We start from the raw sequence: 18,932 nt of genomic DNA on the forward strand, positions 1-18,932 counted from the left end.
CCATTCTCCCGCAACCACAAGGACAGAGTGCCCCTCCTCAGCTACCACCCCGCCAGCCTCTGGATCCAGCACATTATCTTCCGCAACTTCCGCCACCTTGAACAGGAACCCAGCACTAAGCACATCTTTCCCTCTCCACCCATCTCTGCTTTCCGCAGGGATCAGTCCCTCCGCGAACTCCCTTATCCGCACGTCCTGTAAGTGTAAGTACTACACCTGTCCCTACACCTCCTCTCTTGCCACCATTCAGGGCCCCAAACAGTCCTTCCAGGTGAGGCAACACTTCACTTGTGAGTCTGTTGGGGTCATCTATTGCATCCGGTGCTCCCGGTGCGGCCTCCTCTGCATCGGTGAAACCCGACGCAGATTGGGGGACCGCTTCGTCGAGCACCTCCACTCCGTCCACCACAACAGACAGGATCTCCCGGTAGCCACCCACTTCAACTCTGCTTCCCATTCAGATATGTCCATACATGGCCTCCTCTACTGCCATGATGAGGCTAAACTCAGGTTGGAGGAGCAACACCTCATATACCATCTAGGTAGTCTCCAGCCTCTTGGTATGAACATAGAATTCTCCAACTTCCGGTAACTCCCTCCTCCTCCATTCCTCTATCCGTATTTCACTTTGCCCTCTCCCCCAGCTGCCTATCATCTCCCTCATGGTTCCACCTCCTTCTTCTACTACCCATTGTTTTCCTGCCTATGACGTCCCTGCTTCCCCTCCCCCAACCCTTTGTCTCTCAGATTACTGGTTTTTCAACTGAACCTACAAGCATTCTTCAAATCCTTCCCCCTCCTCCTCCTTTCTTCAGTCCTGATGAAGGGTTCCGACCTGAAACATCGACTCATCGTTTGCACTGATGCTGCCTGACCTGCTGAGTTCCTCCAGCGCGCTGTGAATATAGATGAGGGTAGTGCAGTGGATGTGATCTATATGGATTTTAGTAAGGCATTTGACAAGGTTCCACACGGTAGGCTTATTCAGAAAGTCAGAAGGCATGGGATCCAGGGAAGTTTGGCCAGGTGGATTCAGAATTGGCTTGCCTGCAGAAGGCAGAGGGTCGTGGTGGATGGAGTACATTCAGATTGGAGGATTGTGAGTAGTTGTGTCCCACAAGGATCTGTTCTGGGAGCTCTACTTTTCGTGATTTTTATTAACGACCTGAATGTGGGGGTAGAAGGGTGGGTTGGCGAGTTTGCAGACGACACAAAAGTTGGTGGTGTTGTGGATAGTGTAGAGGATTGTCGAAGATTGTAGAGAGCCATTGATAGGATGCAGAAGTGGGCTGAGAAGTGGCAGATGGAGTTCAAGCCGGAGAAGTGTGAGGTGGTACACTTTGGAAGGACAAACTCCAAGGCAGAGTACAGAGTAAATGGCAGGATACTTGATAGTGTGGAGGAGCAGAAGCATCTGGGGGTACATGTCCATAGATCCCTGAAAGTTGCCTCACAGGTAGATAGGGTAGTTAAAGTTTATGGGGTGTTAGCTTTCATAAGTCGAGGGATAGAGTTTAAGAGTTGCGATGTAATGATGTAGCTCTATAAAACTCTGGTTAGGCCACACTTGGAGTACTGTGTCCAGTTCTGGTCGCCTCACTATAGAAAGGATGCGGAAGCATTGGAAAGGGTACAGAGAAGATTTACCAGGATGCTGCCTGGTTTAGAGAGCATGCATTATGTTCAGAGATTAAGGGAGCTAGGGATTTACTCTTTGGAGAGAAGGAGGATGAGAGGAGACATGATAGAGGTATACAAGATATTAAGAGGAATAGATAGATTGGATAGCCAGCGCCTTTTCCCCAGGGCACCTCTGCTCAATACAAGAGGACATGGCTTTAAAGTATGGGGTGGGAATTTCAAGGGGGATATTAGAGGAAGTGTTTTACTCAGAGAGTGGTTGGTGCGTGGATTGCACTGCCTGAGTCAGTGGTGGAGGCAGATATGCTAGCGAAATTTAAGACACCACCAGACAGGTATATGGAGGAATTTAAGGTGGGGGGTTATATGGGAGGCAGGGTTTGAGGGTTGGCACAACAATGTCGGCCGAAGGGCCTGTACTGTGCTGTACTATAATAGATAATTGTTATTAAATTATTATAAATCTTTGATTTAACAAGAATATTTATTTTTATAATGGTTAATCTTGGTAATGACTTGCCATTTCACAAAGCTTATTAAAATAAAACTGATAACTCAGCACCCTCAGGACCTTGGTGGCATTGGGTCGAGCAGATTTTCCAAAACTATTCAATGTTACACATTTTCCCCCCCCCAACACACTTTTAGTTTTTTTAAAACATGTTATCCAGTAGTTGAAAAAAATAAGAGAAACCTGCTGTGTTTCAGTTTATCAAACACACAAGCTGAAATGCTGAAGCACTCCAGATCCTACTTCTCACCCATACTCTGGACCCCAGCTCTGGCCAGAAACCTACTCACATTCCTAACTCCTGGTGTTAGGAAGCCTGGTTAGATAGATAGATAGATATACTTTATTGATCCCTAGGGAAATTGGGTTTTTGTTACAGCCGCACCAACCAAGAATGGAGCATAAATATAGCAATACAAAAACCACAAACAATCAAACAACAAAGTGCAAACTATACCAGATGGAAAATAAGTCCAGGACCAGTCTATAGGCTCAGAGTGTCTGACCCTCCACGGGAGGAGCTGCAAGTTCGATGGCCACAGGCAGGAACGACCTCCCGTGCCACCCAGTATTGTATCTCGGTGGAATACGGCCGAAGTCCAACAGTAAAAAGTTCAATATCCGGTCTACAAACACGTTCCTTGATCATAATATGACCCGGATTGCACCATCTGTTGTTAACCAGAACAGTAAGCACCCAACTCCTTTATGCTTACCGCTCTGAGTGCACTTCCTGTCAGCCCAAACGGTCTGGAAGCCGTCCATGGAAAAGCTTTGATCGGGTATGTCCTTGTGCAGCCCCGTTCCAGTGAAACACATAACTCTGCACTCCCGAAATGTTCTCTGACGCCTGGCTAGCGCCGTGAACTCGTCCATTTTATTACCCACCGAACTCCTCTTCTCCATAAGTCTCTGTTGTCTCTGTTCAGGCTCCACACTTGGCCAGAGGGCGGTGAATCTGTGGAATTCATTGCCACAGACAGCTGTGGAGGTCAAGTCGTTGAGTATATTTAAAGTGGGGGTTGATAAGGTCTTGATTAGTCAGGGTGTCAAAGGTTACAAGGTGAAGGTAGGAGAGTGGGGTTGAGAGAGAAAGTAAATCAGCCATGATGGAATGGCAGAGCAGACTCGATGAGCCTAATTCTGCTCCTATGTCTTATGGTCATATGGTCTTATTTTAAGGGTTTTGGGCCAAGACCCTTCATCAGCTCAGAACATTGACTGTTTATTAATTTTCTGCCTGACCTGCTGAGTTCCTCCAGCACCTCAGTGTACTTCTGTATGGAATGATCTGTCTGGATGGCACATTAAGACTTTTTTTTCCCCCATTGTATTTTGGTACATGTGACAATAATAAACTTTTTACCAATTCTTTTCCACTGGAGCTGCAGCCCAAGCAGTCTTAAAATCCAAGTCCAGGTTCATGTAGAATAGGTGGGGCAATGAGCAAGCTCAGGGAAGGAGCTCAATATTTAATACAAAACTATTACTTATTTGGAGGTGACACAGTAGCATAATGGTTAGTGTAATGCTGTTCTAGCACCAGTGACCCTTATCGAATAGTACAGCACAGTACAGGCCCTTCGGCCCACTATGTTGTGCCGACCCTCAAACCCTGCCTTCCATATAACCCCCCACCTTAAATTCCTCCATATACCTGTCTAGTAGTCTCTTAAACTTCACTAGTGTATCTGCCTCCACCACTGACTCGGGCAGTGCATTCCACGCAACAACCACTCTCTGAGTAAAAACCTTCCTCTAATATCCCCCTTGAACTTCCCACCCCTTACCTTAAAGCCATGTCCCCTTGTATTGAGCAATGGTGCCCTGGGGAAGAGGCGCTGGCTATCCACTCTATCTATTCCTCTTAATATCTTGTACACCTCTATCATGTCTCCTCTCATCCTCCTTCTCTCCAAAGAGTAAAGCCCTAGCTCCCTTAATCTCTATTCATAGTGCATACTCTCTAAACCAGGCAACATCCTGGTAAATTTCCTCTGTACCCTTTCCAATGCTCCAACATCCTTCCTATAGTGAGGCGACCCGAACTAGACACAGTACTCCATGTGTGGCCTAACCACAGTTTTCCACAGAAGTGTTATTAGTCAAGTATTTAGTTGTATTTCTTGCTTTATGAGCCTCCAGTAAGCTGTTGGTCGTCCTCAGTAGCGCTATCTTAAACCATAACTTATAGGAGGTATGTTGGTTCAGATGGGGGAAGGTTATGATGAGGATTTGTGGGGTTGTGCAAGGTCAGAGAAGAGGCTAATGTTCAGCATTGCTGGAGCTATGGTCTTCCAGTTTATTGTTATCACAAATTACATTTAACGTTTACCTTTCAGAGTGAAAGGAAAGATAATGAGGAGGTGCAGTCAGTTAGTGGAGAATCTTCGCCAGGGCTTTCAGGAGCTGCTGAAAGAGTTTAAGCAATGGAAGAACAACACCAGGAATCTGCTGGACTCTGCCCTGGATACCAATGATGAAGCATTTACCAGCCTTTATCTACAGCGCATTGAGGTAATTGACAAACACTCACTGGACCTTGTATATGGTGCATTGACCTACAGTGCCTATAAAAAGTATTGGAAGTTTGCATGTTTTATTGTTTTACAACATTGAATCACAGTGGATTTAATTTGGCTTTTTTGACACTGATCAACAGAAAAGGACTTCCATGTCAAAGTGAAAACAGATCTCTACCAAGTGTTGTAAGTTAATTACAAATATAAAACACAAAATAATTGATTGCATAAGTATTCACTCCCTTTAATATGACACACCAAGTCATCATTGGTGTAGCTAATTGATTTTAGAAGTTACATAATTAGTTAAATAAAGACCATGTGTGTACAGTCAAGGTATTTCAAAGTTGTAAAAATACACTTGTATCTGGAACGTCCAACTGCTGGTAGGTCAGTATCCTGGCAAAAACTACACCATGAAGACAAAAGAGCACTCCAAGCGACTCCATGAAAAGGTGATTGAAAAGCACAAGTCAGAAGATGGATATAAGAAAACTTCTAAGTCACTGAGTATCCCCTAGGGTACAGTTAAGTCAATCATCAAGAAATAGAAAGAATATGGCACAGCTGTAAATAGATAGATAGATACCGTGACCTTGTCTTATGGTCTAATGGTCTTATATTTTATTGATCTCAAAGGAAATTACAGTGTCACAGTAGCAGTACAAGTCCACAGATATAAATATTAGAAGAGAAGTAGAGAGAATAAAAAAGTAAGTTACCACAATCTTAACAGAAGGCGTCATCACTTCCCTTGCTATAGGTTGACTCATAGTTGAGCCTAATGGCTGAGGGTAAGAATGACCTCATATAGCACTTTATAGAGCAGCACAGTTTTCTTAGTCTATTACTAAAAGTGCTCCTCTGTTCAGCCAAGGTGGCTTGCAGAGGGTGAGAAACATTGTCCAGAATTTCCAGGGTTTTCCATAGGGTTCTTTGTTCTATCACAGCTTCCAGTGTGTCTAGTTTGACTCCTATAACAGAGCCATCCTTTCTATTCAGTTTATAAAGCCTTTTGGCATCACCTATTGTTGATGCCATTGCCCCAGCACACCACCACATAGAAGATTGTACTGGCGACAACAGACTGCTAGAACTTGTGAATGAGAGGCCTATATACTCCAATCTCCTCAGGATGTAGAGGTGACTCTCACCCTTCTTGTACACAGTCTGTGTGTTGGTGCACCATTGAGGTCATAAGACCACAAGACATAGGAGCAGAATTTAGCCAGTGGGTGGTGAATCTATGGAATCTGTTGCCTCGGGCGGCAGTGGAGGCCAAGTCAATGGGTGTATTTAAAGCAGAGATTGATAGGTATCTGAGTAGCCAGGGCATCAAAGGTTTTGACGAGAAGGCGGGGGAGTGGGACTAAATGGGAGAATGGATCAGCTCATGATAAAATGGCAGAGCAGACTCGATGGGCCGAATGGCCAGCTTCTGCTCCTTTGTCTTATGGTCTTAGCATCCCAATTCACACCCACAAGTTCTACCCTTATAGCCTCATAATTTGCCCTTCCCCAATTAAAAAATTTTCCTATACTCTCTGATTCTGTCTTTTTCCATGATAGTGCTAAAGGCCAGGGAGTGGTGGTCACCGTCCCCCAGATGCTCACCCACTGAGAGATCTGTGACCTGACCCGGTACGTTACCTAATACTAGATCTAGTATGGCATTCCCCCTAGTCGGCCTGTCAACATACTGTGACAGGAATCCGTCCTGGACAAACTTAACAAACTCTGCCCTGTCTAAAGCATTGGAACTAATCAGGTGCCAATCAATATTAGGGAAGTTAAAGTCACCCATGATAACAACCCTGCTATTTTTGCACCTTTCCAAAATCTGCCTCCCAATCTGCTCCTCGGTATCTCTGCTGCTACCAGGGAGCCTATAGAATACTCCCAATAGAGTAACTGCTCCCTTCCTGTTCCTGACTTCCACCCATACTGACTCCAAAGAGGATCCTGCTACATTACCCACCCTTTCTGTAGCTGTAATAGTATCCTTGACCAGTAATGCCACCCCTCCTCCCCTTTTTCTGCCTTCTCTATCCCTTTTAAAGCACTGAAATCCAGGAATATTGAGAATCCATTCCTGCCCTGGTGCCTGCCAGGTCTCTGTAATGGCCACTACATGATAATTCCATTTATGTATCCAAGCTCTCAGTTCATTACCTTTGTTCCTGATGCTTCTTGCATTGAAGTACACGCATTTTAGCTCTTCTACCTTGCTACCTTTACACCCTTTATTCTGCTTCTCTTTCCTCAAAGCCTTTTTATATGTTAGATCTGGCTTTACTCCATGCACTTCTTCCACTGCTCTATCGCTCCGGATCCCATCCTGTTTGCAAATTAGTTTAAACCCTCCCGAACCATGCTAGCAAACCTCCCTGCAAGGATATTGCTCCCCCTCGAGTTCAGGTGCAACCCATCCAATCTGTACAGGTCCCACCTTCCCCAGAAGAGATCCGAGTGATCCAAAAATCTAAAACCTTTCCTGTTGTGAAGGATGATTTAAATATCTCTGCCAGGGCACCAACAATTTCTGCAATTGCTTCTGGAAGGCTTTGACGGAACACCTTGTCAGGCCCTGGGAATTTATCCACCCTGATTTACCTCGGTAGCAAGCACCTTCTCTGTAATCTATACAGGCTCCCTGAACTTCATGCTGCTTTGCCTCACTTCTTTATCTACTGTGTCCATCTCCTGAATAAATACAGATGCAAAAATTTTATTTAAAAACTCCCCCATCTATTTTGACTCTACCCATGGATTACCATTCTGATCTTCCAGAGACCAATTTTGTCCCATGCAATCCTCTTAAAATATCTGTAGAATTCCAGAGGATTATCCTTCACCTTGTCTGCTACAGAAGTTTCATACCCTTTTTAGCCCTCCTAATAACTTTCTTAAGTGTTCTCTTGTATTTCTTGTACTCCATAAGCACCTTATTTGTTCTGAATTGTGTATGCTTGCTATGCACCTCCTTTTTTTCTTTTAACTAGGGCCTCAATATCTTGAAAACCAAGGTACCCTACCCTTATTATCTTTACCTTTTATTCTGACAGGCACATACAAGCCTTCTGCTCTCAAAATTTCATTTTTGTTGGCCTCCCACTTGCACCTTGTGCATCCCAGTTTGGCAAACGAATAAATCAAGGAAGGTACTGCACCCATGGTTGACAAGGGAAATTAGGGATAGTATCAATTCCAAAGAGGAAGCATACAAATTAGCCAGAAAAAGTGGCTCACCTGAGGACTGGGAGAAATTCAGAGTTCAGCAGAGGAGGACAAAGGGCTTAATTAGGAAGGGGAAAAAAGATTATGAGAGAAAACTGGCAGGGAACATAAAAACTGACTGTAAAAGCTTTTATAGATATGTGAAAAGAAAAAGATTGGTTAAGGCAAATGTCGGCTCCCTACAGACAGAAACAGGTGAATTGATTATGGGGAGCAAGGACATGGCAGACCAATTGAATAATTACTTTGGTTCTGTCTTCACTAAGGAGGACATAAATAATCCTCTGGAAATAGTAGGGGACAGAGGGTCCAGTGAGATGGAGGAACTGAGGGAAATACATGTTAGTAGGGAAGTGGTGTTAGGTAAATTGAAGGGAGTAAAGGCAGATAAATCCCCAGGGCCAGATGGTCTGCATCCCAGAGTGCTTAAGGAAGTAGCCCAAGAAATAGTGGATGCATTAGTGATAATTTTTCAAAACTCTTTAGATTCTGGACTAGTTCCTGAGGATTAGAGCGTGGCTAATGTAACCCCACTTTTTAAAAAAGGAGGGAGAGAGAAACCGGGGAATTATAGACCGGTTAGCCTAACATCGGTGGTGGGGAAACTGCTAGAGTCAGTTATCAAAGATGTGATATCAGCTCATTTGGAAAGCGGTGAAATCATCGGACAAAGTCAGCATGGATTTGTGAAAGGAAAATTATGTCTGACGAATCTCATAGAATTTTTTGAGGATGTAACTAGTAGAGTGGATAGGGGAGAACCAGTGGATGTGGTATATTTGGATTTTCAAAAGGCTTTTGACAAGGTCCCACACAGGAAATTAGTGTGCAAATTTAAAGCACACGGTATTGGGGGTAAGGTATTGATGTGGATAGAGAATTGGTTAGCAGACAGGAAACAAAGAGTGGGAATAAACGGGACCTTTTCAGAATGGCAGGCGGTGACTAGTGGGGTACCGCAAGGCTCAGTGCTAGGACCCTAGTTCTTTACAATATATATTAATGACTTGGATGAGGGAATTAAATGCTGCATCTCCAAGTTTGCAGATGACACGAAGCTGGGCGGCAGTGTTAGCTGTGAGGAGGATGCTGAGAGGATGCAGGGTGATTTGGATAGATTAGGTGAGTGGGCAAATTCATGGCAGATGCAATTTAATGTGGATAAATGTGAAGTTATCCACTTTGGTGACAAAAACAGGAAAACAGATTATCATCTGAATGGTGGCCAATTAGGAGAAGGGGAGGTGCAACGAGACCTGGGTGTCATTATACACCAGTCATTGAAAGTGGGCATGCAGGTACAGCAGGCGGTGAAAAAGGCAAATGGTATGCTGGCATTTATAGCAAGAGGATTCGAGTACAGGAGCAGGGAGGTACTACTGCAGTTGTACAAGGCCTTGGTGAGACCACACCTGGAGTATTGTGTGCAGTTTTGGTCCCCTAATCTGAGGAAAGACTCAGAGGGAGTACAAAGAAGGTTCACCAGATTGATTCCTGGGATGGCAGGACTTTCATATGATGAAAGACTGGATGAACTAGGCTTATACTCGTTGGAATTTAGAAGATTGAGGGGGGATCTGATTGAAACGTATAAAATCCTAAAGGGATTGGACAGGCTAGATGCAGGAAGATTGTTCCCGATGTTGGGGAAGTCCAGAACGAGGGGTCACAGTTTGAGGATAAAGGGGAAGCCTTTTAGGACTGAGATTAGGAAAAACTTCTTCACACAGAGAGTGGTGAATCTGTGGAATTCTCTGCCACAGGAAACAGTTGAGGCCAGTTCATTGGCTACATTTAAGAGGGAGTTAGATATGGCCCTTGTGGCTAAAGGGATCGGGGGTATGGAGGGAAGGCTGGCACAGGGTTCTGAGTTGGATGATCAGCCATGATCATACTGAATGGCGGTGCAGGCTCGAAGGGCCGAATGGCCTACTCCTGCACCTATCTTCTATGTTTCTATGTTTACCAGAAAACAGGAAGGTAGAGGGGGCAGCTTTGCTCTGTTGGTAATAATGAAATCAAATCATTAAAAGAGGTGACATATGGTTGGAAGGTGTTCCGGTGTATAAGCTGATGAGAGGCATTGATTGTGTGGATAGTCAGAGGTTTTTTCCCAGGGCTGAAATAGCTGCCACAAGAGGACACAGGTTTAAGGTGCTTGGGAGTAGGTACAGAGGAGATGTCAGGGGTATGTTTTTTACACAGAGAGTGGTGAGTGCGTGGAATGGGCTGCCAGCAATGGTGGTGGAGGTGGATACAAAAGGGTCTTTTGAGACTTCTGGATAGGTACATGGAGCTTAGAAAAATAGGGGGCTGTGGGTAACCCTAGTAATTTCTAAGGTAGGGATATGTTCGGCACAACTTTGTGGGCCGAAGGGCATGTATTGTGCTGTAGGTTTTCTCTGTCTCTATGTGTTGAATCATTGTGGATAAAGCTAAGGAACTGCAAGGGTAAAAAGACCCTGATGGGAGTTGTATACAAACCTTCAAACAGTAGTAAGGATGTGACCTGCAAATTATAACAGGTGATAGAAAATGCATGTCAAAAGGGAAATGTTACAATAGTCATGGGGGATTTTAATATGCAGGTAGACTGGGAAAATCAAATTGGTGCTGGATTCCAGGAGGGAGAATTTCTAGAGTGCCTTCGAGATGGCTTTTTGGAGCAGTTTGTGGTTGACCCCACTAGGGGGATCAGCTATTTTGGATTGAACCAGAATTGATTAGAGAGCTGAAGATAAAAAGAACCCTTGGGGGCAAGTGATCATAATGTGTTTGAATTCACACTGAAATTTGAGGAGAACCTGTAGTCAGATGTATTCGTATTTCAAAAGTAAAGGGAATTACAGAGGTATGAGAAAGGGGAGTTGGCCAGAATTGTCATAGAAAAAATTGATTGGAAAAGAACACTAGCTGGGATGATGGAAGAGCTGCAGTTGTTGGAATTTCTAGTAGCAATTCAGAAGGCACAGGATATTTTTTATCCTAAAGAGGAAGTATTCTAAAGGAAAGATGACTGTGGCTAACAAGAGAAGTCAAAACCAACATAAAAGCCAAGGAGAGGGCATTTAATAGAGCAAAAACTAGTGGGAAGTCAGAGGATTGGAAAGCTTTTAAAAACCAACATGAGGAACTAAAAAGTCATTAACCAGGTAAAGATGGAGTAAGAAAGTAAGCTAGCCAAGAATATTAAGGAGAATACCAAAAGCTTTTTCAGATACATAAAGTATAAAAGAGGCGAGAATGAAAATTGGACCACTGGAAAACTATGCTGAAGAGGAAGTAATGGGGGACAACAAAATAGCGAACGAACTGTGGAAGAAACAAGCAGTATGGTGAAGTTCTAGGTGTCAGGAGTCATGAAGTGTGTGATGTTACCATAACTATAGAGAAGATTCTTGGAAAACTGAAAAGTCTGAAGGTAGCTAAGTCACCTGGACCAGTTAGTGTATACCCCAGGCTTCTGAAAGAGGTGGCTGAAGAGATCGTAGAGGCCTTAATAATGATCATTCAAGAATCACCAGATTCTGGTATGATTCCGGAAGACTGGAAAATTGCAAATGTCACTCCACTCTTCAAGAAAGGAGATTATATACCAGTTAGTTTGACCTCTGTTGTTGGGAAGATGTTGATGTTGATAATAAGGATGAGGTAACCGGGTACTTGGAGGTTCATGATAAAATAAGCCATGGTCAGCATGGTTTCCTCAAGGGAAAATCTTGCCTGACAAATTTGTTGGAATTCTTTGAAGAAATTACAAGCAAGATAGATAAAGGAGAATTGATTGATGTTGTATACTTGGATTTTCAGAAGGCCTTTGACAAGTTGCCAGGTGTGAGGCTGCTTAACAAGCTATGAACCCATGGTGTTACTGAAAAGATTCCAGCATGGATAAAAGCTATGGCTGATTGTCAGGAGGCAAACATTGAGAATAAAGAAGAGAAAATCTGCAGATGCTATGAATCTGAGGAACACGCACAAAATGCTAGAAGAACTCAGCAGGCCAGGCAGCATCAATGGAAAAAAGTACAGTCAACTGGGAGATCCCACTTATCCACCAATGCCTGTTACAAACCCACAAACTCTCACAGCTACCTGGACTATACCTCATCTCATCCTGCTGCTTGTAAAAATGCCATCCCCTTCTCTCAATTCCTCCGTCTCTTCCGCATCTGCTCTCAGGATTAAGCTTTTCATTCTAGAAGGAAGGAGATGTCCTCCCTTCGCAAAGAAAGGGGCTTCCCTTCGTCTACCATCAACACTGCCCTCAACCGAATCTCTTCTGTTTGATGCATGTCTAATGTTACCCACATCTTCCCGCCACTCTACCAGGGATAGGGTTCCTCTTGTCCTTACCTACTGCCCCACCAGCCTCCGCGAACAGCACATAATTCCCTGAAACTTCCGTCACCTCCAGTGGGATCCCACCACCAAGCACATCTTTCCCTCTCTCCCCCCCCCCCCCCACACCACTTACTGCTTTCTGCAGAGATCGCTCCCTACGCAACTCACTTGTCCATTCATCCCTCTCAATTGATCTCCCTCCTGGCACTTATCCTTGCAAACAGAACAAGTGCTACACCTGCCCCTACATCTTCTCCCTCACTCCTGTTCAGGGCCCTAAACAGTCTTTCCAGGTGAAGTAACATTTTTGGTGCTCTCGGTGTGGCCTCCTGTTTATCGGTGAGACCTGACATAGATTGGAAGACCGTTTCGCAGAGCATCTATGCTCCGTCTGCCAGAAAAAGCAGGATCTCCCAAAAGTCACCCATTTTAATTCCACTTCCCATTCCCATTCCGATATGTCCATCCATGGCCCCTTCCACTGTTGTGATCAAGTCACAGTTACGTTTGAGGAACAACACCTTGTATTCCATTTGGGTGGCCTCCAACCTGATGGTATGAATATCGATTTCACAAGCTTCCGGTAATGCCCCCCACCCCCTCTCCTTCACCATTTCCCATCCCCTTTCCCTCTCTTATCTCCTTGCCTGCCCATCGCCTCCATCAGGTGTTCTAGTGATCCTTTTTCTTTCTTCCTTGGCATTTTGTCTCTTTCACCAATCAACTTCCCAGCTCTTTACTTCATCCCTCCCCCTCCAGGTTTCACCTATCACCTGGTGTTTCTCTCTCCCCTTCCCCCAGCTTTTAAATCTACTGCTCAGCTTTTTTTTTCCTCCAGTCCTGCCGAAGGGTTTCGACCCGAAACATTGACTGTTCTTTAATCCATAGATGCTGTCTGGCCTGCTGATTTCCTCCAGCATTTTATGTGTGTTGACTGGGAATAAAGGGAGCCTTTTCTGACTGGTGTGCCAGTGACTAGTGGTATTCTGTGGGTCTGTGTTGGGAATGATTCTTTTTACGTTATTTAAGAGCAGGGAGGTGATGTTGAGGCTCTGTAAGGCACTTGTGAGACCACACTTAGAGTATTGTGAGCAGGGGAGCGGGGATGACTGGAAGAATTGGATCAGCCCATGATTGAGTGGCGGTGCAGACTTGATGGGCCGAATAGCCTACTTCTGCTCCTTTGTCTTGTGGTCTTATGATTTAGATGATGGAATTGAAGGCACATGATCTTTGTTGCAAAGTTTGCAGATGATGTGAAGGTAAGTGGAGGGGAAGATAGTTTTGAGGAAGTAGAGAGGTTACAGAAAGACAGATTAGGGGAATGGGCAAAGAAATGGCAGATGGAATACAGTGTCAGGAAGTATATGGTCATGTACTTTGGTAGAAGAAATGAAAGGGTTGAGCATTTTCTGAGTGAAGAGAAAATACAAAAAAACTGAGGCACAAAGGGACGAGTCCTTGTGCAGGATTCCCTATAGATTAATAAGAAAGAACATAAGAAATAGGAGCAGGAGTAGGCCATCTGGCCCATCGAACCTCTCCTGCCATTCAATAAGATCATGGCTGATCTGTCCGTAAACTCAGCTCCATCTATTTGTCTTTTCCCTATAACCTTTAATTCCCTTACTATGTGTAACACTCGCTTCGCCTGGCGGCTTAATATAGGGGGTGATAACCCCCTGCCCGGCCAAACTTAAGAAATCTCGTTTGGGTGGGTGCTGCACAATGTGTCCCCTGTTACAAATCTGTACCCCGAAATGACAAACAGTACACAATATGCGATTAAACGATTAAGCTTTATAACTCTTGCTTTGACTATATGGTTAGTAGAGAAGCAAAATACTAAAAAAAGGGCCCAAATCTTATTAAACAGTCTGTGCACAAAGTTGGAGCTCACTGATAGGCTGATCGTCGCTGCCCTTCGGACCTTTGCTCCGAGTCCACCCTGTCCAGCAGTCTACCAAATCTCTCCATTCGTGTCTTCTCTCTCCCCCTCTCTCCCCCTCTCTCCCCCTCTCTCCCCCTCTCTCCCCCTCTCTCCCCCTCTCTCCCCCTCTCTCCCCCTCTCTCCCCCTCTCTCCCCCTCTCTCCCCCTCTCTCCCCCTCTCTCCCCCTCTCTCCCCCTCTCCCCCCCCCTCTCCCCCCCTCCCCCCCCCGGCAAAAGGCCGCAAAATCAACTGTTTTCAGGTTCACAAGACAGGGCACCAAAATCCTGATTGGCTAATATGCATCCACAGTCCTGTTATCTCCAGCCATAACCCAAACATTACTGCTACAGAGATACCGTTACTTCAGCAGTGAACATTCCAGAAATCCATTGCATTAGCAGTGAAGCCTTAAAGTGCATTACATATGTAAAAACCTATCTAACTGTTTCTTAAACATATTTAGTGAGGAAGCCTCAAATGCTTCCCTGGGCAGAGAATTCCACAGATTCACCACTCTCTGGGATAAACAGTTTCTCCTCATCTCCATCCTAAATCTTCTCCCCTGAATCTTGAGGCAATGTCCCCTAGTTCTAGTCTCACCTACCAATGGGAACAGCTTTCCTACTATCTTATCTATCCTTTTCAAAATGTTGTATGTTTCTATAAGACCCCCTCTCATTCTTCTGAATTCCAGGTGACTCAATCTCTCCTCATAGGTTAATCCCTTCATCTCTGGAATCAACCTGGTGAACCTCTTCCGCACTGCCTCCGAAGCCAGTATATCCTTCCTCAAGTATGGACACCAGAAATGCACACAGTACTCCAGGTGCGGCCTCATCAGTACCCTGAAAAGTTGCAGCATGACCTTCCTGCTCCTGAATTCAATCCCTCTAACAATGAAGGCCAACATTCCGTTTGCCTTCTTAATAACCTGTTGTACCTGCAAGCCAACTTTTTGCGATTCAAGAACAAGCACTCCCAAGTCCCTCTACACAACAGCATGCTGCAATCTTTCACCATTTAAATAACAATCTGCTCTTCTATTATTCCTTCCAAAGTGGATGATCTCGCATTTACCAACATTGTATTCCATCTGCCTGACCTTGGCCCACTCACTTAACCTATCTATATCCCTCTGCAGACTCTGCACATCCTCTGTACAATTTGCTTTTCCACTCAGTTTAGTGTCATCAGCAAATCTTGCTTCGCTACACTCAGTCCCCTCTTCCAAATCATCAATGTAAATGGTAAACAGCTGTGGGCCCAGCACCGACCCCTGCGGCACCCCACTCACCACTGACTGCCAACTGGAGAAACACCCATTTATACCAATTCTCTGCCTTCTGTTGGTTAACCAATCCACTATCCATGCCAATACACTTCCTCCGACTCCATGCATCCGTATCTTATTTATAAGTCTCTTGTGTGGCACCTTATCGAGTACTTTCTGCAAATCCAAGTATACGACATCCACATGTTCCCCTCTTATCCACTGCACTCATTATGTCCTCAAAGAACTCCAGTAAGTTTGTCAAACAGGACCTGCCCTTTCTGAATCCATGCTGCATCTGTCTAATGGAACCACTCCTTTCTAAATGTTTCACTATTTCTTCCTTAATGACAGCTTCAAGCATTTTCCCAACTACAGATGTTAAGCTAACTGGCCTATATTCGCCCGTCTTTTGCCTACATCCTTTTATAAAAAGTGGCATGACATATGCTGTCTTCCAATCCGCCAGGACCTGCCCAGAGTCTAGTGAGTTTTGATAAATGATTACCAACGTGTCTACACATGCAGGCGGGTTTAGATTGAAACTAGATACGATGGGGGAGGGGAACCAGAGTGTAGGAACAGATGTAGGGGAGAAGGAAGAAAAAGAAAATATTAAAGTTGTTTGCACCGTTGGTGATAAACAGCGAGTAAGAGGTGGAAAATTTCTTAAATGCATTTATTTTAATGCAAGGAGCATTATAAGAAAGGTGGAGGAGCTTAAGGCATGGATTGATACCTGAAGTATGATGTGGTAGCTATTAGTGAAACATGGTTACTGGAGAGGTGTGATTGGCAACCAAATATTCCTGGATTTAATTGCTTCAGGTGTGATAGAATGGGAGGGACAAGAGGGGGAGGTGTTGCATTGCTTGTCAGAGAAAATATTACAGCAGTAATATTCTGGCAGGATAGATTAGAGGGCTCGTCTAGGGAAGCTATTTGGGTGGAATTGAGGAATGGGAAAGGTGCAGTAACTCTTATGGGTGTGTATTATAGACCACCTAATGGGGACTGAGAATTGGAAGAGCAAATTTGTAAGGAGATAGTAGATATTTGTAGTAAGCACAAGGTTGTGATTGTGGGAGATTTTAATTTTCCACACATAGACTGGGAAATCCATACTGTAAAAGGGCTGGATGGTTTGGAGTTTGTAAAATGTGTGCAGGATAGTTTTTTGCAACAATACATAGAGGTACCAACTAAAGAACGGGCAGTGTTGGATCTCCTGTTAGGGAATGAGATAGGTCAGGTGACAGGGGTTTGTGTTGGGGAGCACTTCGGGTCCAGTGATCACAATGCTATTAGTTTCAATATAATTATGGAGAAGGATAGGTCTGGACCCAGGGTTGAGATTTTTGATTGGAGAAAGGCTAACTTTGAGGAGATGCGAAAGGATTTAGAAGGAGAGGATTGGGACAATTTGTTTTATGGGAAGAATGTAATAGAGAAATGGAGGCCATTTGAAGGTGAAATTTTGAGAGTACAGAATCTTTATGTTCTTGTTAGGATGAAAGGAAAAGTTAAAAGTTTGAGAGAGCCATGGGTTTCAAGGGATATTAGAAACTTGGTTCGGAAAAAGAGAGACATCTACAGTCAATATAGGCAGCTTGGAGAATATGAGGTGCTCGAGGAATATAAAGAATGTAAAAAGAATCTTAAGAAAGAAATTAGAAAAGCTAAAAGAAGATATGAGGTTGCTTTGGCAAGTAAGGTGAAAATAAATCCCAAGGGTTTCTACCGTTATATTAATAGCAAAATGATAGTGAGGGATAAAATTGGTCCCTTAGTGAATCAGAGTGGACAGTTATGTGTGGAGCCAAAAGAGATGGGCGAGATTCTGAACAATTTCTTTTCTTCAGTATTCACTTAGGAGAAGGATATTGAATGGGGTAAGATAAGAGAAACAGGTAGGGAAGTTATGGAAACTATGATGATTAAGGAAGAGAAAGTACTGGAGCTTTTAAGGAATATAAAAGTGGATAAGTCTCCGGGTCCTGACAGGATATTTCCTAGGACCTTGAGGGAAGTTAGTGTGGAAATAGCAGGGGCTCTGACAGATGTATTTCAAATGTCATTAGAAACGGGGATGGTGCCGGAGGATTGGCGTATTGCTCATGTTGTTCCATTGTTTAAAAAGGGTTCTAAGAGTAAACCTCGCAATTATCGACCTGTGAGTTTGATGTCAGTGGTGGGTAAATTGATGGATGGTAAATCTGAGGGATGGTATATATAATTATCTGGGTAGACAGGGTCTGATTAGGAACAGTAAACATGGATTTGTGTGGGGAAGGTCATGTTTGACAAATCTTACTGAATTTGTTGAAGAGGTTAGAAGGAAAGTTGACGAGGGTAAAGCGGTGGATGTTGTCTATATGGACCTCAGTAAGGCCTTTGACAGGTTCCCACAGGGAAGGTTGGTTTGGAAGGGTCAATTGTTAGGTATTAATATTGAAGTAGTAAAATGGATTCAGCAGTGGCTGGATGGTGGTGGATAACTGTTTGTCAGATTGGAGGTCGGTGACTAGTGGTGTGCCTCAGGGATCTGTACTGGGTCCAATGTTATTTGTCATATACATTAATGATCTTGATGATGGGATGGTAAATTGGATGAGTAAGTATGCAGATGATACTAAGATAAGTGGAGTTGTGGATAATGAAGTAGGTTTTCAAAGCTTGCAGAGAGATTTAGGCCGGTTAGAAGAGTGGGCTGAAAGATGGCAGATGGAGTTTAATGCTGATAAATGTGAGGTGATATATTTTGGTAGGACAAATCAAAATAGGACATACATGGTAAATGGTAGGACATTGAAGAATGCAGTAGAATAGAAGGATCTTGGAATAATGGTGCATAGTTCCCTGAAGGTGGAATCTCATATGGATAGGGTGGTGAAGAAAGCTTTTGGTATGCTGGCCTTTATAAATCAGAGCATTGAGTATATGAGTGGGATGTAATATTGAAATTGTATAAGGCATTGGTGATGCCAAATTTGGAGTATTGTGTACAGTTTTGGTCACTGAATTATAGGAAAGATGTCAACAAGATAGAGGATAGAGAAGATTCACTAGAATGTTACCTGGGTTTCATCACCTAAGTTACAGAGAAAGGTTAAACAAGTTGTGTCTTTATTCTTTGGAACGTAGAAGGTTGAGGGGGGACTTGATAGAGGTATTTAAAATTATGAGGGGGATAGATAGAGTTGATGTGGATAGGCTTTTTCCATTGAGAGAAGGGGAGATTCAAACAAGAGGACATGAGTTGAGAGTTAAAGGGCAAAAGTTTTGGGGTAACATGAGGGGAGACTTCTTTACTCAGAGAGTGGTAGCTGTGTGGAGCGAGCTTCCAACAGAAGTGGTTGAGGCAGTTTTGATGTTGTCATTTAAAGTTAAATTGGACAACTATATGGACAGGAAAGGAATGGAGGCTTATGGGGTGAGTGCAGGTCGGTGGGACTAGGTGAGAGTAAGAGTTCGGC

The 18,932-nt window shown here is 44.0% G+C and overlaps 1 protein-coding gene across 6 annotated transcripts in view; it reads left to right on the forward strand.

Annotated features, from left to right (window-relative positions):
• syne3 (spectrin repeat containing, nuclear envelope family member 3) overlaps nt 1–18,932 on the forward strand; it is a 175,207-nt gene that overhangs the window by 85,646 nt on the left and 70,629 nt on the right. For all 6 annotated transcript variants that reach the window (XM_072274879.1, XM_072274903.1, XM_072274898.1 and 3 more), the window contains one exon: nt 4,495–4,669. In XM_072274879.1, the coding sequence (XP_072130980.1) occupies nt 4,495–4,669 (175 nt within the window). The remainder of the gene's footprint in view (nt 1–4,494; nt 4,670–18,932) is intronic.

Source organism: Mobula birostris, chromosome 1, assembly GCF_030028105.1.
Source record: "Mobula birostris isolate sMobBir1 chromosome 1, sMobBir1.hap1, whole genome shotgun sequence".
NCBI classification, from domain to species: domain Eukaryota; kingdom Metazoa; phylum Chordata; class Chondrichthyes; order Myliobatiformes; family Myliobatidae; genus Mobula; species Mobula birostris.